The sequence below is a fragment of the Lathyrus oleraceus genome, chromosome 3 (genome assembly GCF_024323335.1).
Source record: "Lathyrus oleraceus cultivar Zhongwan6 chromosome 3, CAAS_Psat_ZW6_1.0, whole genome shotgun sequence".
NCBI classification, from domain to species: domain Eukaryota; kingdom Viridiplantae; phylum Streptophyta; class Magnoliopsida; order Fabales; family Fabaceae; genus Lathyrus; species Lathyrus oleraceus.
Window position 1 is genome coordinate 177399997 of NC_066581.1, and position 25929 is coordinate 177425925.

Genomic DNA, 25929 nt, shown 5'->3' on the forward strand with positions numbered 1-25929 from the left:
AACTACGAGATTTTGATCCCTCATTTTTTACGTTGGTACGTAGGCACAAGACCAAAGGTCTTGCCAAACACAAAAATATAATTAATGAACTCTTTTCTCATCCCCACATTCTATTTGTTTGTAAACATCATTTTGTACAAAATACATATGCTCACAAAAAGGGCTCCCTAGGAATACCTAGGACACTTTGGGTGCTAACACCTTTCGTCTGTGTAACCTACCCCCTTACTTGTAATCTCTGACTTTTTATTAGTTTTGATTTGAAACTTCTTACTTTTGGGTTTTGTTCGTACTTTTTCCTTTTCTGTTGGAAACAATAAAAGCGCGGTGGCGACTCTTGTTATTTGATCTCTAACTTATCCATAGCTTGCTGATCATAAATTTATCTCTACACCTGCAAACTTTATAATCATGGACATCAAAGAAGATGCCACTACACCTATTATATTAGGAAGGCTATTCTTAGCTACCGCCGGAGCCATAATAGATGTGAAAAGAGGTAAGCTAACATTCGAAGTTGGAGAAGAAAAAGTTGAATTCATCTTGACACAATTCTTACAAGCGCCAACTATAGACGATACTTGTTATCTACTTAATGTCATAGACGAGTGCGTAAGAGAGATGGAAATACAAGAAACCACATATTCTTATACAATGAAAATCCAAATCCCTCCAATCTTTGAAGATGATAATTGGCGTGAACCATACCAAAATGACAGTCTAAGCGAATGCTTAACACTTACACCCAATCACATGCCATGCCTGAAGAAACCAGACTTAGAACTAAAAGCACTACTAAAGAACCTAAGATACGAATTCCTAGACACTGAACTCAAAAGACCAATAATAGTCAACACAGACTTAGGACAAATTGAAACTAAAAAGTAACTAGATGTCTTAAGAAAATATCCAACTGCGTTAGGCTACAACATTGCTAACCTAAAAGGAATAAGTCTTTCTATCTGTATGCATCGCATTATGCTAGAGGAAGATTGTAAAACCTCTAGAGAACACCAGAGAAGGATCAACCCAATCTTAAGGACTGTAGTCAAAGATGAAGTAAAGAAGTTATTAGATGTAGGAATCATATACCCGGTCTCCGATAGTCAATGGGTTAGCCTCGTTCATGTAGTACCCAAGAAAGGGGTGTTACAGTTGTTAAGAACGAGAAGGGTGAATCTATAGCACAAAGAGTTGTGACCGGAAGTAGAATGTGCATCGACTATAGGAAACTGAACAAAGCCACTCGAAAGAATCATTTTTCTATGCCTTTCATTGATCAAATGCTTGAACAATTGGCTAAGCATTTCCACTTCTGCTATCTAGACGGTTATTCAGGATTCTTTCAAATTCCAATCCATCCTGACTACCAAGAGAAAACAACCTTCACATGCCGTTATGGTACATTTTCTTATCGACGAATGCCATTTGGACTATGCAACGCTCCCGCAATATTCCAAAGATGCATGATGTCAATCTTCGCTGACTTTATAGACGACATTATGGAAGTCTTTATGGATGATTTTTCTGTTTGTGGGCAAAGCTTCGAAGGATGTCTAGTAGGTATGCTTGAAAACCTCCTCAAATCAATGATATCTTGATAGTGGGTGTTCAAGGCACATGACGGGTGATTTAAACAAATTTTCACATCTAACGCTTAAGGCCAAAGGATATGTTACTTATGGTGACAACAACAAAGGAAGAATCCTTGGCGTAGGCATCATTGGTTCACCGCCTTCAACAACTATAGAAGATGTCCTATTTGTAGAAGGTCTAAAGCATAGTCTCCTTAGCATTAGCCAATTGTGTGACCGAGGTTTCAAAGTCAACTTCACTAAAGATGAATGTTTGATTGAAAATGAAGTTACTCATGAAGTTATACTACAAGGTAAAAGAGTTAATAATATATTTCAAATCTCTTTAGATAACTTGTCTTTGAATGTTAAGTGTCTCTTGGCAAACAACAATGAATCATGGTTATGGCACAAGAGGTTTGCTCATTTTCATATGGAGCACTTGAATAAATTGATCAAGCATGACTTAGTCATTGGATTGCCGAAGACCAAATTCATCAAAGATGGGTTGTGTGGTGCGTGTCGAAGGAAAGTAAACTAAGTCAACTTTCATTTCCAAGAATGTGGTGTCCACAACTAGGCCACTACAATTGTTGCACATGGATCTCTTTGGTCCATCAAGAACAAAAAGCTTCGGAGGTAACGTTTATGCATTAGTTATTGTTGATGATTTCTCTAGATATACTTGGACATTGTTTTTAGTGCAGAAAAGTGATGCCTTCAAAGCATTTAAGAAGTATGCCAAGCAAATTCAAAATGAGAAGTCTCTTTCAATTATCTCCATTAGAAGCGATCATGGTGGAGAATTCCAAAATGCCTCATTTGAAGAATTTTGTGAAGAACATGGAATCTGACACAACTTCTCCGCACCAAGAACTCCACAACAAAATGGTGTCGTAGAAAGGAAGAATAGGTTATTAATAGAACTTGCAAGGACAATGCTAAGTGATTCAAATCTTCCTAAGTATTTTTGAGCGGATGCAGTGAGCACGACATGTTTTGTAAGTAACCGTGTTAATATTCGGCCTATTATCAAGAAAACCCCTTATGAACTTTTCAAAGGGAGAAAACCAAATATTTATTTCTTTCATATTTTCGGGTGTAAGTGCTTTGTCCTCAACAACGACAAAGACAACCTTGGTTATCATTTTTGTGAATGAATGCTTATTATGTTTGTGAATGTATGACTGTTTTTTATCAAGTCTTTTCCCAACCTTTTTGCTAATGACAAAGGGGGAGAAGAATTGCTTGTTGTTTTTGTTTCTCTAACATTTTGTAGGAAAGATACACATTTCCAAAGCTTTGCTCATATTCCAAAAGAAAGGGGGAGCACTTGCATAGGGGGAGATATCCTTGGATTAGAGAAACAAGTTTAGAATCAACTTTCAAGTAGTGAGTTGTCATCATCAAAAAAGGGGAGATTGTGAAGTCATGGCTTCTTGATGATTTTGATGATTACAACATTTCTCAACAATTCTCATGTGAAAAGATCAAAAAGCTGTCAAAGACTTGAAGTAAATTGAAGTGGAGTAAAGATTCAAGTGAAGTATATCATTTCAAAGGATCAAGTATCATCATTGGTATATCTAAAACTTTCACTAATATGATATACAAATGTTCAAATATTTATTCCATGATATCTTGGTTCATATAGAAAATTAGGATGTATTGCATTTCATTTTTCACATTCTGCCAAATTCTATTTTTCAAAACTGGGCTTCAGTAACCGGTTACCCACCGAGCAGTAACCTGTTACCACTGTTGTTTTTCAAATATTTTTTGGACGTTGGAAGCAAGTAACCGGTTACCCACCGAGCAGTAACCTGTTACCACTGACGAATTTTGGCAGATTGGTGCATTTCTTCATTCAAATGTTTTCTTTGCATTCCTTTGAATCATGGCATCCTTTCATTCATCATACTCTTTCAAAAAGGTGTTTGTAGCAATATATAAACATCATTACTCATTTTTTTATGAACACCTCCTTTCTTGAAAACACTTTCAATTAATCATTCTTACAAAAACTCAGATTTTTATCAAGTGTCCAAAAACTTTCTTAAAAAAGTATTCTTTGCATTAAACCTTCATATACCTTGATAAGAATACATATCATTTGGTTTGAACACTTGTATACTACATTAAGTGATTGATATCCAAAGGGGAAGATTAATCCAAGTGATTAATATATTCAAGATTCATCATCAGCTTTTAATTAAGTTCAGATTTTTGTATCATACCTTGTTGTCCAGGATTGTTGGAAACAAGTGAAGTGTTGAAGAGGATTGTTCTTCATACACTTGATTACCTATAGGTTAGATAGTAAGCATCACCATTGGTGTAAGTAGGCTGTACAATAATTCTAACTATAGTAAAATCTCTTTCGAGTCGAAAGGGGAGTGGAGTACCTTCAGAGTGTGAAGGGAACCACTATAATTTTCGGTGTCCTTTTACTTTCCGCAATTTATTTTTCAGCACTTAAACGAAAAATAACCAAGAACCGGAAACAAGATCGAAGAATTTTTTTACCACCTAATTCACCCCCCTTCTTAGGCACATTTACAAATTACAGTTAATCGATTGATTTAGATAAGGGTTGATATTCTCTATCTTAAGTAATTCCATTCAGTTTCACGTATATCCAATTTTTCCATTAACGAATCGTTTTGACGATTACTATCTAGGGTGCTTCCGCAACCGTTGAAAACATTTAAAAAAAAGGGGCTAAAGTTTAAAACTGATTTATTCAACTCCCCTTCTAGATCAGTACTATCGTCTAACAATCGTTACTTACTTTGCAGCTGTATATAGGCAATCCTCTTTGTTTTCAGTTATTCCAATACAGTGACATCAGGCCTTAGGCCCCTCACTAGTTGGTTCATACCAACTTTGCTCTTTGATTCATATTTCACCTCTTGTTGGAGTTCAAACAACATAATTCTTTGGTTTAGACCATACCTTGATCACAATTCTTTTCATCTCCCACCACTAGTTCTTTGAACTACGGAGCTTTGAATTCCTCATTGCACTATGAGGATACGTAGGCATGAGGGCCCTAATCCTCACCGAGCACTTTATCTATTTCTTTGTTTTCCTTTTCCCTATTCATTTGCGAGTAACATTTAGTTATCACACCCATTCGAGCAAGAACAATCAAAACGGTTCCATGGAGTACCATAAATGTAAGGGATGCTAATACCTTCCCTTGCATAACCGACTTCTTTACCCAACATATCTCTTTCTCCCGGGTTTTATCGATGTTTTTTCTTTCCTTCGGGAATAAATAAAGTTCCATGGCGACTCTGTTGTATGTTCGAGTGTTCGATACATTCAGGTATATTTCCGCTAGCTTTCGATGTCATAAAATATATTTTTTTTGTGAGCTTTTAAATGTGTTCGGAAATACATCTCCAAAAATATTAAGAATAATTTTTGATTTTCATAAGTGTTATATATATATATATATATATATATATATATATATATATATATATATATATATATATATATATATATATATATATATATATATATATATATAGGAAGAGGTTTCCCAAAGTTTTTAAAAACACCGAAATAAACCGGCAGTGGAAGGCCAAAAGAGGCCCAGCCCAGAAAACACATAATGAAGATTTTAAATAACCCTAATTCTAGATAGATATGAATCCTACTTCTCCTGGATTGGCGTCACAGAGCTACACTAACATTCAGGGTCTTCTCCATAATAAAGGTTTATTCTTCATAACAATCATTATCTCAACACAAAGCCCCTCTCTCGTTCAGCTTCCAGAATTTGTCGTTCGCTAAGGTAGGTGTCATTCCTCTAACTCAATTTTCTTTTGTAGCTTCTAATTGGAATATGAAATTTTACAAAATAATAATTTCTGAAAATTTGATTGATTATGCTGTTAATTCAAATTCTAAAACTTGTTCATTACTCTTTGCAGCAACAATGAATACTCTGAAAAAAATCAATAGTGAGTCAACTGAGTTGCCAGATTGTATTATATCGCATATCTTTTCCCTGTTAAGTTTGAAAAATTTGGTAAAAACGAGTGCTTTGTCCAAACAATGGTATCACGAATGGGGATTAAGGAAGGACCTTACTTTTGATCTCCATAACATGTTTGACTATAGTACAGTTCCAGAGTTACCAACAACCCTTCCACCCTTTCAACAGATTCAATTTCAATTTGCCGCAAGTTTGTATAATTTCATGCAGACTTATCCTGGTGACATGATAAGTTCAATCCGAGTAAAATTTCCATTAGGTATCGATCATACTTATGCCATTGATGGATTGATTCACAAAGGAGTTCTTAAAGGGGCCAATCGTATTGAGCTGCTCTTCGCATGTGAAACTGATTTTAATATACAGCCCTACAAATTTTTATTTCCTTTCTTGTCTGGCCCTAATTCTCTCACATATCTGCACCTACAGAATTGCCACCTAGCAGCAACTATGGAATTTTCTGGATTGAAGAATTTGAGGACTCTTGTGTTGACTATAGTTCCTGTGAAGCAGAATATGCTTCATTATCTCTTTTTCAACTGCATCCATCTTGAGAACTTCTCTCTTAATCAATGTCTGTTCCTATCTGACTTAAAAATAACTAGTCCATCATTGCTTCATTTGAACATTAACTGCGGGCCTATCATTTCATGGAGGAATATTGATATCATTGCATCAAAACTCTTATCCATTGAATTTTCTTCTGACTGTAACTACGACCGTTCATTACGCATGGTGAACATTAAGTCTCATATGTTATTCAAGTTTAGCTACAAATGTGGTAACATTTCTAATCTTGTTGATTTTTCTGGATTGAGAAATGTGACAACAATTGAGTTCGATGGACTCCGTGAATGTCTCCAAAGTGAAGTCATAACTCATTTGTTTTCTGAATGTCTCCAACTTCAAGATGTCACCTTTAAGGAGTGCAAGATAAAGTGTGATATGAAAATTAGTGGTACAAAATTGCGTCATTTGAGAATTATTGATTGTCGCTATGAGAGTCAGTGTTCTTATAAGATAGATATTGATGCTTTTAATCTCTCATCCTTTGAATATAGAAGTCACACGATCATGAACCCCATAATCTCTGTTTGGGCTCCAAAGTTATTGAAGGTTTTTTGGGATGCAGGTTCAAGAATGGAAAATGTATATAACTTTGGTACAATTGCAAGATTACATCTGCTTGAGGATTTAACTATGCATCTGGGCCTTTCACAGGTGAGTCACTCAAAACCCTTACAGGCTACTAGATATTTATGTTTGTCATAATAGCTTTTAATTCACTTCAAGTTTCTGGTGTAAACAGATATCCGAGTTAAGGAAGGATTTGGTTCGATTTCAAAATCTTAGACAATTGAAATTGTTTATTGTCGGAGCATATAAACCTGAAAGGGACTACTTGTGGATTTTAGATATTGCAATGGCTTCTCCGCATCTCCAAAAACTTTCTCTAACGGTGAGTTATTCAACCTGTCTGTCCATTTTTAATTCAATTGGAAAGTTTTCCTTAGTTATAAGGGCATAAAATAGATATGTACTCTAAGAACTCTTAAGAGTCATAAAGGGAATTTTATTGAATGTGTAACATAGTTGCAAAGATATTACTCCAATTTGTTGAAATTTGCACAATTAATTTCAACCTTCTCGTGAGATAAGAACAATAGCAAACAACTCTATTTTAATTTTACAGTGTTTATAAACTTTAAGTTCTCTAAAATAAGCTAGCGGTTTGCTTTTGTAAAACAATGTACAATCTCTTATTTAAACTAAAATAATAAATAAGTCCTGCATTTTTTTATATGCCTGATGGAATTTTAAAATGTATGTAAATTATGTATTTTAATACTATGATTATTATTACTCAATTTTCAGATTATAAATGGAAATTCGAAAACATCACATATGGTTGGATCTCAGAGGCAAAGAGAACATGTCAGGTTTATTCATAAGGAATTAAAATATGTGGAGTTACATGGTTGTGTTTGCTCCATAACTGTAATCGAGTTAGCTAGTCATCTATTGAGGAGTGCAACCTTGCTTAAACAAATTACTTTCAGTTCTCGTCACAATTTCTATATAGGCGCTGGAAGATGGACTTTGGATTTCGATGGTTGTTGTTGGTTTGAGCGGAATTTTATTCATGAGCATCTAAAAGATGAAGTAAATGAACAATGTCGGCTCATAATTTTGTAGTGTTATGTTATTTATTTATAATGAATTATGTCCTGTATGATATCTGTTGTGTTCATCGTCTGAGTTCATTTGCTAATTTTTTTTTTCTGGCTAGATATCTTTCATAGCCATTGTCGTCATTCCTTGTTTCATGTTGAAATTCTGGAATAGCTGGTCATTTGATTCCTTGTTACTGTTTTTTTGTTGGTTAAAATCCACTGTAAGGGAAAGAAAAAGAACCTTTAAATTGATTGTTTTGTTTATTAAAATAAGTGTTGTTGCTTCTCAGAGGATGGAATTTCTGAGAATGCGGTTAATGGAATGTACACCCAATTGGTAAAGTTTTTATTTAAGAGAATGTGTTGGTATCATAGTATCGTACCCTGAATTTGTTAGACGCACCTTCCATGTAAAATGCTGGTGTTACAAGTGTAAAGAAGTGCTCTCAAATGCAGCTTTGGCTCCGAATTGAAAGAGGGAAACTAGTCATCAGATTCATCTTATTCTGCATCAATGTTAGTATATATGGTCCCTTTTTTGAATTGAAGAAAGTGTTTTGCTAATTCAATTCACTATACTTTTTTTGGTGGGGCTGGGGTGTGTTAGTACTACATAGACTCTAATCAATTTCCCACATCCATGTATACTATTATTGTTTAAACCTATTGAAGAGTCTATTTGTATCGGAAGATCTTTTGAGGCATTTTTCTTGAGGATCTATGCACCAATCGATTCTATTTTAAACTCATCATATTCTATTTCACTTAAAGAAATTTCCTTCCAGTGTCATGGGAATCTGCACAAAGGTCGGGTACGGTTCTATTGTACTACTCTTGGAAGTATATCCCACTATTCAATAACTATTGCCCATCATTATGTGATGAACAAGTTTTTAATTGAGGTTGTTGAACAAAGCGTCATGAAATTGAATAGTATGATGCTTAATATATCATGTCATACAAGAGCCTTTTAGGTCACACTTCGTCCATTAGATAATATATTGTGTAAGGTGTCTCACTTGAAAATACATCTCGTGCCTATGATAATATCACATTAAAGGTGTCTCAATGGAGGAGACCTTCATGAACCATTGCTAATAGTGATAATACAATGATATCAAGGCAAGATATCTCCAACATGATCTGTCTTAGCGTGTTCCTCTTTTAAGATCTCTTGATGAGCTGATTTTAGAGGATTTCTCATAGATGTTGGCATCAAACACGAGAAACTCTATAATATTATTGGATATAATCGTATATCATATTCTATGGACTAGTAGCTGGTACATTACATACCTCATGATACTAAGTAAATAAGCAAAATGGATCTCACATACATTATTATCATACCAGTTTACAAATGTAAAAAGAAATGCGGTAATTGATGACTAATAATTATCGGTTGATGGTTGATGACTATCAGTCATAAGTTATAAACTATCACTTATAAGTTATCAGTTAATTTTATCAATCAGAGTTGAAATATAAGATTCACCCTTAATGAAGTTTTTAGTAGCAGTTTTTGATTTATGTCACTTACCATATGTGAGCTTGAAAAACACGCAAGTGAAGAGTGTTTGTAATCCAATGTAAACCAAACAAGTATAACAAAATTCTATACACAAAAGCATTAACAAGTTTAAAACTTTTCGCAATTACCACAATAAAACACAATGGCCATTAATTACTACCTGCTATGGCTACTAATTACCAATCTTGTATTTAAGAGATCTCTATCGGTTATGGTGGAAAATTTGATGTAAAGTTAAAAGAGTCATCCGTATTAATTAATGGAAGTTAATTAGGTGAAAAATTTAATTAATTAATATTAACTAATTATTAATTAATTAATATTCATTAATTATTAATTAATAATTATAATATGTCACTCATTAAAATTTAGTTTTAATCTAGTTTTGATTGAGTAACTCTCTCCCACTATTTTCTCTCCACTCAGTTGAATCCCTTATCTATAAATAAGATTTCTCAGTTTAGTTGCATAATTACTTTGAAATTTTGAAAATTTGAAATTTTGGAATTTCTCTTCTCCCTCTTTATTCTATTCATCTCAAATTATTTTTATTCTTCTTTATTTTTCGAGTGATTTATTGTGTCATTAATGATTGATTTTTTCAGATACTACGAGTGATTTAAAAACCATTCAAGTTTGAGGGTTCTCTCTTCAAACGTTGGCAAACTAAGATGAAAATTTTCTTAACTTTAAAGAAGGTTGCCCATGTTTCGAATGAGGATATCCCTGTTGCTCCTTCTGGATCATTTGAACAAACTAATGGTAAGAACTTTGCAAATTCAGATGGAATTATTAAAACTGATGAATCTGTGAGTAATTTACAGGTCAGGAAAGAAATCGGCTTATGGCATGAGAGTGTCTATCTCTGCAAAAATCACATTTTGAACAGTCTTGCTGACGATTTGTACGATTACTATAATAATTGTAAGACTGCTAAACAAGTATGGGAAGCTCTGCAGAAGAAATATGATACTGAAGAAGCAGGTGCAAAGAAATATGCTGTCAGCCGCTACTTGAACTATAAGATGGTGGATGAAAGGTATGTGAAAGTTCAAAGCCACGAAATTCAAAAAATTGCTCATGAAATCATAACTAAAGCTATGCCCCTCGATGAACAATTTCAGATTGCTGTTATAATTGACAAACTGCCTCATGGTTGGAAAGATTTCAAAAATTTGCTTCGGCACAAAACAAAAGAGTTTTCAATCGAGAGTCTGATCATTCGCCTCTGAATTGAAGAGGAAGCTATGAGACAAGATCATAAAGATGAAATCTTAGTTATTTCTAACAACAACAAGAGATTCAGTGCAGTTTTGAAGCCTACGGGAAAACCATTAAAGAATCGGGATCGCAATGCTGTGAACCAAATTAAGAATGGGAATCCTTCAAGGACCTCATATGCTCCGATTGCTAGACAGCAACCACCACTTCAGAGAAATAATGCTTTGATCTTCACTTGCTTTAATAATGGAAAACTGGGTCATATGGCTAACAAATGTAAGAGCAGGCCTAAACCTGTTGGCTATAATGCACAGGTTAACCTGATTGATGAGCAACTAATTACTATGATCACCGAAATCAACATGGTTGGTGGATAGACACTGGCGCCTCACGTCATGTCTATTATTATCGTGCTATGTTCAAGAAATACACAAATGCTGAAGATAAGAACGTGTTATTGGGAGATGCTCACACCACTAATGTTGTTGGAATTGAAGATGTTGAGTTGAACTTCACCTCAGGAAAGACTATGATCTTGAAGGACGTCATGCATGTTCCTAAAATTAGGAAGAATCTTGTTTCTGGTTTTCTTTTAAATAAGGCAGAGTTTAGTCAGTCTATTGGGGCATATTTGTACACCACCACTAAGAATGGTATATTTGTTGGAAAATGGTATGCCACTGATGGCATGTTTAAGTTAAATGTTGAACTGAATAAAGTTTCTTCTTCTGTTTACTCTTTGTGTGATATCAATATTTGGCATGCTAGACTTTGTCATGTTAATAAACGAATTACTTCTAATGCAAGCAACTTAGGCATAATCCCTAAATTAAATGCCAATGATTCAAATAAATGTGAATATTATAGTCAAGCTAAAATAACTAACACTTCACATAAATCAATCATTAAAGAATTTGATCCCCTAGATCTTATACACTCTGATATATGCGAATTATATGGAACTTTAACTAGAAGTAGTAAATGTTATTTTATCACCTTTATTGACGATTGTTCTGATTATACTTATGTGTACTTAATGAAGAATACAAGTGAAACACTTGACATGTTTAAGATGTATGTAACTGAAAATGAGAATCAACTTAGTAAGAAGATCAAGAGACTTCATAGTGATAGGGGAACTAAATACAATTCTGGGTTATTTAATGATTTTTATAGTAAACATGGAATTGTACATGAAACGACTGCTCCATATTCTCCTGAAATGAATGGTAAAGAAGAAAGAAAGAATACAACTCTTACTAAACTTTGTTGTTGCAATTATGATGAATTCTGGTGCCGCACCTCACTGGTGGGGGGGGGGGGGGGGGACATTTTATTGACTGTTTGCTATGTCCTGAATAGAGTTTCTAAGTCAAAAAGTAAGATCTCTTTTTATGAGATATTAAAGAAAAGACAACCAAACTTGTCTTATTTGAGAACTTGGGGATGTCTGGCTTATGTCAGAATTTCAGATCCGAAACGAGTTAAACTCGCTAGTAGAGCCTATGCATGTATATTCATTAGGTATGCAGTAAATAGTAAGGCATATAAGTTTTATGACCTAAATACAAAAGTGATCATTGAACCAAATGATGTTGAATTTGAAGGTGTGAAAAACACAATAAATGGGGGTTTGAATTGGGTTTTACAAGCAAAATTTTTTTCCAAAAAAAGAACACCACTAACAAGTTAGTATCAAAGAGATAAAAACACAAGTATTTTTATCCTGGTTCGCTTGAAACTTAAAGCTACTCCAGTCCACCCGCCAAGGTGATTTTGCCTTATACACAAGGACTTAATCCACTATAATCAACAAATTATAATAATCACAAAGAATAACCTTCTTTGTCTTCTTAAGGATGAACAACCTTCTTTGTCTTCGCAAGGATAACCTTCTTAAGGACTCAAACAAACAATTTGAATAATATTTTGTGTTACATGTTGCTTCTACACAAGCAGATTTTACACAAATAAATAAAAAATACTTAAAGAAATTTTTTGTACAAACAAATGATAGCTTTTAATAAAGAAATAGGCTTGTTAAAATATTGTGTCATCGGTCGTTTTACTTCAACTCTCCAAGTCCCACTTATATAGCATAAGAAGAAAACCATTGGAGGGAAAAATAGGGAAAGCTCATAGAGCGGCTGTCCACTGTTGGATGGGAGAGGAGTGATACATCATACTGTCCTTTGCCCATAAAATCAGTGACAAGTGTGATGTATAGTACCGTCCTTGCCCATGAAATCAGGTAGTGGAAAGGATGTTCGGTTTATACTATGTACTATTGGATGACGTTCCCATTTGATCTTATCTTCAAGCTCATTGGCTTCTGATGAAAGTTAATGAAACATGAAATGAAGAAACATAGAGCTGGAGTCAGAAACTCCAGAATCTTTGGTCAGAACCTTGACAAGCCAGTAGTCTGGCTTGAGATCTTCAGTATCTTTAGAATCTACAGTTAGAACCTTGATAACTTCATTTATCTAGATTGATATCTTCAGAATCTTCAGCTATGTAACATAACTTCAGAAGCTTTCCATTCTTCAGAAGTTGGGTGATCAGAGTCACGTCAAGAAGCAAAGACTGAGAGAACATTGCAACAGAAACATAATGTCTCCTCAAAAGCTTCTCAGGAGTGAATCATCATAGAAGCAGAAAGATCATCACAACAACAACAACATTGAACATCTTTCAGATCTTCTAGTAGCTGGCGCAGAAGCGTATTTGGAACATATTGTTTAAAAAACTGATGACGTTGCACGTCATATATCCAGAATCAAAACTGGTTGTTAAAGCTACACAATAATAAACCATTAGGGTACCAAAATTATTCTCACACAAATACAATATTGTTATCATCAAAACTCAAGGTATGAATGCAAAACTAAATCTTGTTCTAACAATCTCCCCTTTTTTGATAATGACAAAACATGTATTTTGATGAACAATTTTATATATGGTAATCATAGAAGATTACATATTACAGAAGCACAAAGCTCCCCCTGAGGCTATAAGATCCCAATTTTGACCCTAAGATCCCTCATGCCATCTCATCATATGCATTAGCAATGGGATCATACCTTGGCATCCTCCTTACCCCTCATTCATTTGGGTTTGTATTGGGAGAGATCACCAAGCATCATGTGATTGTATCATACTTTTTATTTGATCATCTTTACAAACCAAAATACCAAAAATATGTCTTTGCATTTGTCTAACTCTTTTGTAGGTAGGGCACTTGATCACCTTTGATCTATCAAGCTCACATCTAGGGTTTAAGACCCTCATTGCTAAGAGCTCAACCAAGAGATGATCCACAATGGCTTTAGGCATCATATATGAGTCCTTATGATATTCACATGTTATTTTTATCAAGAATTCTTCAAGAGTTTGGAATTGGTTTGCCTTGGAAACCCTAGTTCATCTGGGTATCTTGTGTAACTTCTTCAACAAGCTTCTTCACCAATTGATCAAATATTTCAAGGGACACTTCAAATTTAATCATCTTATGAATATATTATCTCCTATTAGTCTCAAAAGTCAAGATAATTGCAAGCAAGCAAGTTGGTTGATGGTAGTTGACCAGAGGAATTCATCTAATCTAAACTGGGGTCCCCTAGACCTTATCTCCTACAATTTTCATCATATGAAAGTTATTCCAAGATAAAAATTACTCTAAATTACATTCCAAACAAATTTCATGTTGAAGTTTGGAGCTATTTTTTCTTGCAAAGTCATTTTTTATGTTGAAAGATTATAGGTCCTTTTGTCTAAACCCTAATTTTAAGGTCAACTTCACAAGGCCATAACTTGCTCAATTTTTATGATATGAAAGATTTACAAGTTGTGCAATCAAATTCAAGGTGTCTACTTCAAATTTTATGTTTTGAGGAAGATATAATTTAACTTGTATGAGCATGTGATATAAGGATACATTATAGGTCATTTTGGACCAATGCCATTGAACAAGTGATTTTCCCCAACTTTAAAAATGCATAAATCATTCATCTAAAATCCAAATGAGATCAAATTTGTGACCATTTTGAAGGATTTGGAAAGAGCTACAACTTTGGTGAAGACACTTTTCTCATTTGAAGCTCACATAAAAAGTTAGCCAAGGTGGAATAAGTGATCATATGGCTTAACACTTAGAAATTTTTTTGACAAGTTAAAGTTTCCAAACTTCCACCCCAAAATTCATCATGATACAAGCTTCAAATGGAAAAGTGTTCAACATAAGAGTTGTTCCTCTTGATCTAACCTTTCCAAAGAGTCCAATTTCATCCATTTTGGACAAGGTTTGGGTGGTCTATGCATGGCTTAAACATAGCTTCATCATTTGACAAAGATCAAACTTCAAATAGCTGCACACTTTTGCCTTGCATTCCAATTCACTTTCAGACTCAATTACACTTGCTTATGGACTTAATTGAGTGGCTTCATGGGCCTGTACACGCCCATGCAAGTGTGCATCATCCATTACTAAATTTGGAATTTCAAATTCAAGGTATCATGAGCTACAGCTATAAATAAGAGCCTCTAGCATCAGAATTAAGGACCTTGGCGCGCCAACTTTGATCCAATACCTCTAACCCTCACATTTGAAAGGAGAAACCTGAGAATTTTCTTTGAAAATTGAGTTTGAATCTCACTGTTTTGATATTCAAAACTCCAGGGATCCAAAGCTTTTGTTCAATTCTAAACCACTTCTGCAAGCTTCCTGAGTGAGATCAAGCAAGAATCAAAGCAAGAGAGGTCGAGTTCTGTACAACATTGAATGTATTTTCCATAATTTTTCTTCTCTTCGATTCTCTCTCAATTCTCATCAATTCTCTTGGATCCTTGGTTGTCTGAAGTCCTATCAATGTAGGCAAGAAGATTGAGTTGCTTTGAGGTCAAATTGAATCATCTCAGTTCATGTACCTCAAATTTCAACTCCATGTATCTCTCAATATACCCGGAGTTAGGATGAATTGAGATCAGATTCATGATCAATGCCATTTTTACTTTAAAATCATGTCCTTCTTTTTCATTTTTATGATGGTGATGAGTGGACCAGTCCGGCCAAGGTCGCCTGAGAAGACGACTGGTGATTTGCTCCGGTGATGAGCTGGCATGTCCAGAGCCACATGATCATTCCATTTGTTTTAATCACAAGTGTTGGTTTTGAATATCGTTTGTATGGCGCGTTGACTCGTGTACATGGTGGAACGCGCATTTGGATCCACTTGATCTGCCACCTCAATTAATGAGGGAGATCAAGTGGTCCACGTTTTTTCTGATTATTTGAATTTCATTTTATTTGTTTTATTTTCATTAATTCATATTAAATTTAATATTGATCCAAAAAATATGAGAGTTTCACCAATTTTTTAAAAATAAAATCCTCTTTCATTTACTGAATTAAAATTGTTTTTTGGATCATTATTAATATTTTTCATGATTTAATTGTTTTTATGAATATTTTTAATTGTTTAAAAATACTTTTGAGTTTCCAAAAATTATGAAATTTTTTCTCCAAAGTCCTTTGACCTTGTTTTACCTATGATAAATATAATGGCCATTTCTTTGGTGTTTTGATGAGGTTTTAGGAAATTGACCAACCATAATTTAATTTAATGCATATTTTTATTATTTTTAATTGTTTAAATGCCAAGTAAATTGTGTAGAGCCATTTTAATTGACTTTGTGAGTTTGACTTGTGTTGTTGGACCTTAGCCAAGGTTGATTTAACTTTGCTAGGTTAAGATAATTGGATTTAGGGGATTGATGGAATGTACGTTTCATCTTCCAAAATGAATGAATGATCTTAATTTGGTAAAAGTCTTCCTTTGACCAATTTGTGTTGATTCCATTTCCCCTCCCTCTTCATCTCATTCCCCTTCTTTATTCATTCATGTCATGGACCTATGATATCTCTATATCCTAAGGCTAGTTGATTGCAAAATCAACATAAGTATGGATGAAATTAGGTCCACCTCTTTGCATATTATTTTTGTGTGTGGTATGTTTCATGAGTATAGTCCATTATACTATGTCTCTAACAAGCATTAACACCAAAATTCCATTGCCCGACCTCAAATAGTTGTCACTTCTACATAAGTCCAATTACGATTGCTTAACATAGCGCTAAATTTGTGACATAAAAGGCATAACATTCTAGTTAGTGAGATTGTAAGTCTCCCCTATTTCATGGTATTGTATGGAAACTTGGTCTTTTTTCCTTCCTTTGGAAGATGTCTTGGTTCAAGGATCCATACTTGTGATAAGTGGGTTAAGTGTTCTCCAAAGAATGACTTAAACAAAAACAAGGCAAAAGCAATACTAACTTGTAATCAACTAACAACTAACATTTAAATTCAAGTCATTTAATTTTAATGCACTTTAATTTTTAAGCTTTACTCATTTTCCATTTATTCATACCATTCAAGCTGTTTACTTTGAAGTCATTTTCACTTTGCCCACTTGGGCCATATTTTGTTATATATTGTGTTTGTATATAATTGTGTGTTTGTGTGGTCTTTTGACCTTAATGTACACAATAAGAACAAAAACCCTAAAAATATCTTGTGTAGACTGTTGGTTTTACCTGAGACTATTGGACTTAGAATTTAGGCAACATTCCCTATGCAAAGGACTTGTCCAATGCAACTTTAATGAAAATAAGTGCTTCTGAAGTGAACATTCATCTGATACTATATTGAAGATCCATTTGAGTTCATCTGCAACATAATCATTATGAGGCTGTTATTTTGAACCCGTGTCTTATGCCATCTTTGAAGTCACCTGATACATGGGAAATTTTGAAGAAGATCATGGAGTTGCTAAGATTGGATGTGGCTATCTTTATTTGATGCCTTGCTCTTCACCTTGCTATTTGTGTATTGATATTGCTTGATTCTAAAGTCCAAGGGAAATTTGGGTTTCTATATGACATTCTTGTCTATTGGATTGCAATCCATTGATCAGATCTTTCCAACTCTCAACTTTTAAATTTTTGCTTAAGATTAGTCTCTACATCTCTTCCCCATTTCTTTAATTTCAAAATCTCTCCCTCCTTTTAAAACCTTCTTTGCTTGTGTCTGTTTTCTAAACTTAGACCATATTGCAAACTAGAAACTTCGGCCTTATGCCATTGCATTTTCAAATTTCTTTTCTCAAACAAACTTGTAAATAAATGTAACTATACTTGACTTAAAATTTTCTAAAGAAAAAAAATAAATAACACCCATTAAAACCATTTTTGGCCTTTTGTGCGTATGTAAAACTTAAAATTTTGTTAATAAATAATGCATTCACTTTAAAATTGATACCACGAACTACGAGGTTTTGATCCCTCATTTTTATGTTGGTACGTAGGCACAAGTCCGAAGGTCTTGTCAAACACAAAAATATAATTACTGAATTCTTTTTTCATCCCCCTATTCTATTTATTTCAAACATCATTTGTACAAAAAACACATTTGCACACAAAAAAGGGCTCCCTAGGAGTACCTAGGACACTTTGGGTGCTAACACCTTCCCTTTGTGTAACCAACCTGTAAGATCCTAATTTTGACCCTAAGATCCCTCATGGCATCATATCATTTCTCATTGCATTTGCCTCAAGGATCATAGCATCTTGGTTCCTTACCCTAGGGTTGGGACTTGTGTGAGTGGTTTGAGATCACCAAGCATGCTTGAATTGTATACTATTGCTTTTCTCATTTTGTTTATTAACCAAAAGCACAAAAATATGTCACTAACATCTTTTGTTTTGAAGCTTAAGCAATCATGATATCCAAGGCTCCTAGAAGGCTCCTATTATCATTGAAATGGCCAGATGAAGATGAAAGCAAGCATGAAAATGGTTTCCAAAGATCTCAATCATCATATATGACTCCCAAGTATCTCAATTTGCCAATTTTATCAAGATAAATCAAAGGGCTTGAGGATTGTTTCCCAAGGAAACCCTAATTCATCTGTGCATTGACTATGCCTTGCTCATGAAGCAACCTCAACCTATGATCAAATTTAATCAAGTGAAGTTCTTTCGTTCATTATTTTATGCATATTTCATCCTATGTGAGTATACTCAGTCATTCATTCATCAAGATTTAAAGTTTGAACTTGAGAAGTTGACCAGTCAAATCATCTTACTAAATTGAAATCCACTGAGACCTAACTTTTGATGTGTTTTTCAAATGAAGATGATCCCAAGAGAAGAAATGTTCTTAGGAACCATATGAACAACTTTCATATTCATCAAAAATTCATTTGAAACTTGTAAGGTCATGATTCATTTCAAAACAGTATAGGTCATTTTGACTGAAACCCTAATTTTGGGTCAATTTCCCAAGGACCTAACCCACTCATTTTTTATGATTTTGAGGTGATAACAATTGCATTGTAAATATTAAGATGTTTAACTTAAATTTTATGTTGGATAAAATTTCATAATCCTAAAAGAAACACATGTGATAATACAAAATATTATAGGTCACTTTGGACCAAAGCCATTGAATCTTGAAAAAGTCCAACTTCAAGTGCCCACAACTTTCTCATTAAAAATCCAAATGATGCAAAATTTAAGTCCAAATTTATTTTCTTGAAAATATCTATAACTTTTATGTTGGAGGTGTTTCCATCTGAGGCTTTAATCATTGAAACATAAGGGCTTGAAGTTGGTCACTTTTGGCAAATTTTTCAAAGACATGTTTTGTACATCAAACTTCATGGCCAGTTTTCATAAATTTCCAAACTCCAAATGAATTTTTGTTCAACATAGCTTTTGTTTCTTATGTCAAGACCTTTCCAACCGTTACTCACATGCCTATGTTTGGATTTGTTATGTATGACTTTCAAAGAAGGGAACAGTTAGGCCCAAATATGGAATTCACATGAAACCTTCGCGCACAAGCAATTGCCATTCAATCTGCACGTCCAAACCTTCTCCAAATCACTTCAGCTTGCAATTCCAATTGGTTTTGGGCCTCACATGCGCCTGTATAGGCCCATGCATGGAGGACCCAATCATCATGCACACGAGTTCCATTCACTCTCCCTGCAGCTTCAGCTATAAATAAACACCTTGATTCATTTATTTCTCAACCTAAAGGCACCTAAAACTCTGCTGGAATTGAATCCCAACCTCACACCAAAAGAATTTTGCATTTTCATTTCACTTTTCAAGTTTGATTTTCAACAACATCAGTTGATCTTCAATACTAATTCCTAAGCCTTGCTCTCATAGCATACCTCAAGATCAAGTTGTAAGCAAGAGATTGGTTGGATCATGCTCACCAAAGCTGCACTTCAAAGGTTTCCATCTCAACTGTTTTCCTTCGAATCTCACTATATATTGTGCTTTGCTTGAGTTTGCTTGATTTTCTGAAGTCCTCGTGTGAGAGGCAAGCCAGTGGTGGCTTTAATTTCATGAATTGATGCACTGCAGATCAAGTACCTAGATTTTCGATCTCAGATTTCTCCTTCCATAGAGATCTAGAGAATAATCCAAGGTTACAAGGGTGATGTACATCACCCCAGCTTTAATTTGGTATAAGGCACGTGTGGTTTGGTTGAGGTTGCAAAACCTGCAACTGGTGGCCGGTTTCTGTTTACTCGCCGGAGAAGACGGTGGTTTCCACCACCGTCCCCACGTGGTTGATCCTGAACCCTTGGATGAGGCTCCCACGATCTAATCCTGGCCATGCTTTTGTTTGACTTCATTTAATTCATGATACCACGCGTTTGACTAATGTACATGGTGAGCGCGGCTACCTGAGCCACATGATGGTCCACGTCAATTAATGAGGTTGGATCATGCGCTCCAGATTTTTTCTCTTTTTATAATTTCTGTTTTATTTTCCTTAGATCCATTTATTTTCAAAAATTCATAACTCCTTTATTTGGAATCACAAAAATATGGGACCAATTGCAAAAATTTTCTCTTAAATTCTAGTTTCCTAATCTGATTTTTAATTATTTTTGTGATTCCATTCAATATTTTTTGTGAATTATTTTGTTTTTAATTGTTTTTAATTCATTTTAAATACTTTTAGATATTCAAAAATTCCAAAAATATTTTCTTAATACATTTGGATCATGATAAGTCTATGAAAATATTCTCATCAATTTCTTAATTGATTTGAAATTTATTTGAGATTTTAATTCATTTGTGTTATATTTTAATGCTTTTAATTGATTTTAAAATAGTTTCTGTTTTCAAAAAATGTTGAGAAAATTTGTCGAATCTAGTTTGACCATGTTAGACTTATGATGATCCAATTGGACTTATCCAAGTTGATTTGAATTGGATTTGAAGTTTGACCTTATTTTGTTCATTTTATTTTATGTATTATTTTAATTCCAAAAAATACCAAAAATATGTTTGACCTTTCTTGACTTCTAATCTTCATTTCACTTCTGTTGACCATTGATTGATGTTGATTCCATTCACATTTGATCATTTTGTTTTGGTTATGTCATTTGAATTTTCATTTTGTACATTCCATTTTCATCTCTCATCTTCTTCTTTTTCTTTTGACCAATGAGTTAATGATTTGTGGTTAGTCTTGACATATGAGAGGCTTAACCTTCTTTGATCCAAATCAAATTCAACTTGATCAAAGATCAAGTGAATTGCTTTGTGTCCAAGATAGGTTGCTTCTTGGTCAAGCAAAGAACCTAAAATCCATACAAGGTCATTCTTCTTTTCTTTTGGCATGGAAAGTTGTAGGAGCTTGGCTTACTAGTCATGGTCTCTAACTTGTGTTTATTTGCCTATAGTTTTATTGACCGGCCTCAGATAGGTGTGACTACTACATTAGTCCACTTACGATTGCTTAACATAGCGCTAAATTGCCTTATGGCACACTAACACTAACTACTAACTACTAACTTTTAATTCAAGCATTTAATTCTTGCAATTTACTTTAATGCAATTTAATTTCTTGCTCATTTATTCATATTGTCTTTTCCTTTTGCTCGTTTGAGCTCATGTTTATGTTTATGCCATTTGCCTTTTGCTCACTTGAGCACATTATTGTGTAAATATACTATTGCTTTGTGCTTGTTTTGTCTTTGTTTGTGTGAACCCAATGCAAAAAAGAGAAAGGACTTAGAATTAGAACCTCACCTATGCTTAATGGAGTTCAAGAGCAACTAGGCCTCATGCCTTTAGAATGCTAAAATTGTTGAAGAGCAACTAGGCCTCATGCCTTTAGAATGCTTACATCTTGATGTTGACTTGAAAGGACCCCTAATCTAAACTCTCTCTTTGTCCATTTCTTATTGAATTATGAACCTTTTGATTGTTTGTTCTTGTGTGATAGGAATTCCGAACTTGAGATAATTAGAAGGACCATTGTCATGAGCATCCAAGTTAAGAGACAAGTCAAATGGGGATCCTAAGAGCTTGATTAAATATTTGTTTGATTGCTTGAGTTAATTGCTAAGTCCAAAGGAAATGAACATCTTGAATCATCTTTATGATCTCAAGAAAGGAACTCCAAGGGTTTTATCTCTTCTCTCATATTTGCATGTTTAGGACTAGCCCTTCTCTTCTTCTCTCCACTCTAACCCAAGCCAAACTTATTTTGTGCAAACATTGACATTGTCTTCAAATTAGAAACCTAGGCCATATGCCTTTGATTTTTCAAACTCTTTTCATTTAATACTTATTTTGAATTGAATCTTAAGTCAACTTTGACTTCATTTTTGTGAATACTTTTAACTTGTAAATACAACCCACTTCAAATTGTTTTTGTGGTTCCAATGGCCACCATTTGTTAAAACCTTTCATAAACATTAGCCATAGGTTTGAGTTATCATAGTGGTTGATGTAAACCTCACCTTATCCTTAGTGATTGGACTATAAGTCTTCCATACTTATTATAGGGTGGATCCCTCACTAGTATGTTGAAGCTCTCCTCACATGGTGGATTGTTGGTTTAGGTTGAGTTTTCTCCCTTTGATAACAAAAGACCTTAAGGCTTTTGACAAATCAATTCACCAACTTATTTTGAGATTTTTACCCCGAACTACGAGGTTTTGATCCTACCTTTATGATGGTACGTAGGCAATGGGTTCATCCAATCAAACAACAAAATTGTAAATAATTTGTATATTCTTTTCTCATCTCCCCAATCATGTTTGCACAAATATTTTCATAAATACCAACCTACCATACAACTTGGCAAAAAGGGCTCCCTTAGAGTACTAAGGATGTTTTGGGTGCTTAAAACCTTCCCATTGCATAACCAACCCCTTACCCAGATCTCTGACATTTTTATTAGTTTTTGATTTGATAAAACTTCTTACTCGGTTTTTGTTCGCTTTCTAACCTTTCATTTGGATAAATAGAAGTGCGGTGGCGACTTGAATTGTATGATTTACTTTTGATTTAGTCAATAAATCTAAAGGTAACGAATACCCCGCTATAGAAAAGTGGCGACTCTGTTGGGGACGCTATAATTGTTTCCTAGTGGGTTTAGCCTACTTTTTGCCTTTGTTGTATTGTATGTTTATATTTACTTGTGACATATTTTTGTGCAAATTTGGGATGACTGTATTGTTTGTAATGTATGAATTGCTTGATATATCAATTGCTTGTGTGCTTGGTGGTCTCTTATGAGATGAGTTCTATACCCGAACTCGAGTGCACTTATGATAGGAGAATGGCATAGTCTTGTTGACTTGTGTGGAGTTATTCCTTAGCAAGTTGACTTGCAAGCCCATTCACTTGGGTCTTGTTGGGGTCAATAATGTCACACGAGTAGTCGTGGTTAGGCATTACTCTTTCCTAAATATACCTTAGAAGCCAAGGACCTTAGATTACCTAGCCCATCTTGGCCTATTTTAGGATGTAATGCGAAGATCGTTCAAGTGTAAGATTTGATACGATTGTTACGCGATACTACACTCATAAGAGTCTCTCTTGAGAAATTTTTTGGAATACGAGTAGTCGTTTATCTGATAATATCCGAAAGATGAGATGATGACTATGGGGACCTCTTGTAGAACATGATAGTCAGGTTTAACCATAGTACACTCCCTTTGGGTGGTTCTTAACCGAGACTCCATGCTCGTTACATGCAACAAACCCTTGATTCGCGGTTGATCCGTTCTTGTATATCCTTAATATCAATGGAACTTAGGTGTTGATAAGGTGCAAACCATAATCCACCAAAATGGATGATTGATATTAAGAATGACTTGAGCCATCCCGTGACTTTTGTGTGGCATGACTTGCTTGATCCTTGAGTGTGATTGTTGCATCCATGCATTCATGCATTCAAACACATCCATATCATCAACAATGAGGAAATTTTCAAGGAACTTAAGAGGTCTATTTGCAAATTTTCAGACATGGATAAGCAAAGAAGGAATACGAAGAAGTACAGTTTCAGACAACCCGACTTGAAAGAGTTAAGAAGTTTGACACCCTATGTATTAGATCCCTTGGAGTTCAAGGCTCGTCATGGGAAGCTTCTGTCTATTCTTGCTACTCAGGTGGATGAAGGTCTGATGAGTGTGTTAGTGCAGTTCTATGATCCTCTGTACCGTTGCTTCACTTTCCCGGATTTCCAGCTTTTGCCTACTTTTGAGGAGTATGCCTATCTTGTGGGTATACCTATATTGGATCAATTGCCATTCAGTGGCTTGGAGAGAGTTCCTTCTTCCCAAGAGATTGCTGATCTGTTGACATAGATGTATCTGATATTGATGCTCATATGACTACCAAAGGTGGAATTCAAGGTCTCCCATCTAATTTTCTCATCGCCCAAGCTACTTTGTTTGGGAAGGCCATGAGTGAGGACGCCTTTGAGGCCATATTTGTACTTCTCATCTATGGGCTAGTGTTATTCCCCAACATCGACATTTTTGTGGATGTGAACACTATTAGGATTTTCTCTACTCTTAATCCCGTTCCGACTCTGTTGGGTGACACTTATTTCTCTTTCCATATGAGGAATGGAAAGGGTAGTGGTACCACTATGTGCTGTTTGCCTTTGTTGTACAAGTGGTTTATTTCGCACTTGCCACAGACGCTTGCCTTCAAGGAGAACAAAGGATGTCTATGGTGGTCGACGAGACTCATGTCTCTCACTAATGATGATATCTTTTGGTATAACCGTGTGTATGATGGTGTCCAGATTAGTGATTCTTGTGGAGAATTCTCCAATGTGCCTCTTCTTGGTACATGTGGTGGGATTAACTACAACCCTATTTTAGCTCGCCGTCAGCTTGGGTTCCCCTTAAAGGATAAACCTAACAACATTCTGTTGGAAGATGTGTTCTTTCAAAAGGGTAAAGATCCCCAGAACTTGAAGGAGAGGATGGTCCACGCCTGGCGCAAGATTCATAGGAAGGGAAGGAAAGAGCTTGGTCCAAAGAATTGTATTGCTTTGGAACCCTACACCTCTTGGGTAAGGAGGAGAGCTTCTGAGTAACGCATGCCCTATGAATATCCGAGACCTACACCTATGGTTATGGTTGGGCCTTCAACCCTCCCTAACCAAGGAGTAGAGGAGTTGAGAGATGAAGATCGTTCGCGTGCTTGGGTCCGTGAGCGAGAGGAGCTACTTCAGCAACTCAGAGATAAGGATGCTATGATAGAATTTTTGGAGCATCAGATTATTGATGAGCCAGATGATGTGGTTACTTCTTTTCTTCCTCAGCCTTCCAAGTTTTGGAAGAGGAAGAATGATCGGCTCACCAAGGAAAAGGAAGATATGGAGGAAGCCTATGAGAGAGAGGTGAAGGGGCTTCGTGTAGCTTATCTTCTGGTCTCGAGAGATTTGGACGATTGTTTCTAGGGTTCCATAGGATGTTCATTTTCCTTCTCTCTTATATTGTATTTGGTTACCAGGATTGTACTTCTTTGGTGTAAATTTTTTTCCAAATATTATTGATATGAGCATTTCCATATATGTCTTAAAAGAGTAATATTTCCAAAATATTTGCAAATAGATCTCTATAAAGTTCCTCAAAATAAAAATAAATCATATGCACAAACATTGCATGCATCATATGCATAAGCAGGTTTTGTTCAGAGCTTCTTGATCAGTGGTCTAACTCTGTGTTCTTCATTTATTTTGAAGACAAGCTGACGCACCGGTACAACACCAGGGCCAATCTACCAAAGTTGATGGATCATCTTGAACAAGAGAACCGTGAATTGAAGGAAGAAGTAGCTAGGCTGACTACCCTGGTGGAGTCATTCCTGGCCGTTTAGAGCCAGTCTTCTCCAACGCCTGCAACTCCTCCCTAGAGGACGGTCATCTCAGAGGTAGCTTCCTCTACTATGCCTGCCACCATTGTTGATTTTGCTCCATCTGCTATGCCAGCCGGGTTTCCCTGGGGGATGCCCTCGAACTTTGTGCCAGAGGGTATTGTCCCTACCTTTGCTTCTATGCCGACATCTAGCCCGGTCCT

General features: G+C 35.2%; 2 protein-coding genes across 3 annotated transcripts; both read left to right on the forward strand.

The window, feature by feature from the left end:
- Window positions 1–5135: 5135 nt before the first annotated feature.
- Window positions 5136–7819, forward strand: LOC127126097 (uncharacterized). Of its 2 annotated transcripts, XM_051054949.1 has the most exons (5): window positions 5136–5379; window positions 5519–6541; window positions 6716–6804; window positions 6893–7042; window positions 7459–7819. In XM_051054949.1, exons 2-5 carry the CDS (start codon window positions 5524–5526, stop codon window positions 7777–7779), a joined length of 1578 nt encoding a protein of 525 aa, XP_050910906.1. In that variant the 5' UTR covers window positions 5136–5379; window positions 5519–5523; the 3' UTR covers window positions 7780–7819. The 2 variants fall into 2 exon arrangements, with proteins under 2 accessions (XP_050910906.1, XP_050910905.1); XM_051054948.1 differs by having other exon boundaries at window positions 5519–6804.
- A 2140-nt stretch (window positions 7820–9959) lies between these two features.
- On the forward strand, window positions 9960–10886 carry LOC127130294 (uncharacterized). The gene is made up of 2 exons (XM_051059331.1): window positions 9960–10443; window positions 10528–10886. The coding sequence occupies exons 1-2, from the start codon at window positions 9960–9962 to the stop codon at window positions 10884–10886; spliced, it is 843 nt and encodes a 280-aa protein (XP_050915288.1).
- Window positions 10887–25929: the final 15043 nt, after the last annotated feature.

What these genes read in the sequence shown, in the direction of transcription:
- LOC127126097 (XM_051054948.1), top strand. Translation starts at nt 5,524, where the DNA reads ATGAATACTCTGAAAAAAATCAATAGTGAGTCAACTGAGTTGCCAGAT. An exon ending in TGCATCTGGGCCTTTCACAG is followed by an intron (nt 6,805 to 6,892) that starts GTGAGTCACTCA and finishes TGGTGTAAACAG; the next exon opens with ATATCCGAGTTAAGGAAGGA. An exon ending in TCCAAAAACTTTCTCTAACG is followed by an intron (nt 7,043 to 7,458) that starts GTGAGTTATTCA and finishes CTCAATTTTCAG; the next exon opens with ATTATAAATGGAAATTCGAA.
- LOC127130294 (XM_051059331.1), top strand. Translation starts at nt 9,960, where the DNA reads ATGAAAATTTTCTTAACTTTAAAGAAGGTTGCCCATGTTTCGAATGAG. An exon ending in AATTGACAAACTGCCTCATG is followed by an intron (nt 10,444 to 10,527) that starts GTTGGAAAGATT and finishes TCTGAATTGAAG; the next exon opens with AGGAAGCTATGAGACAAGAT.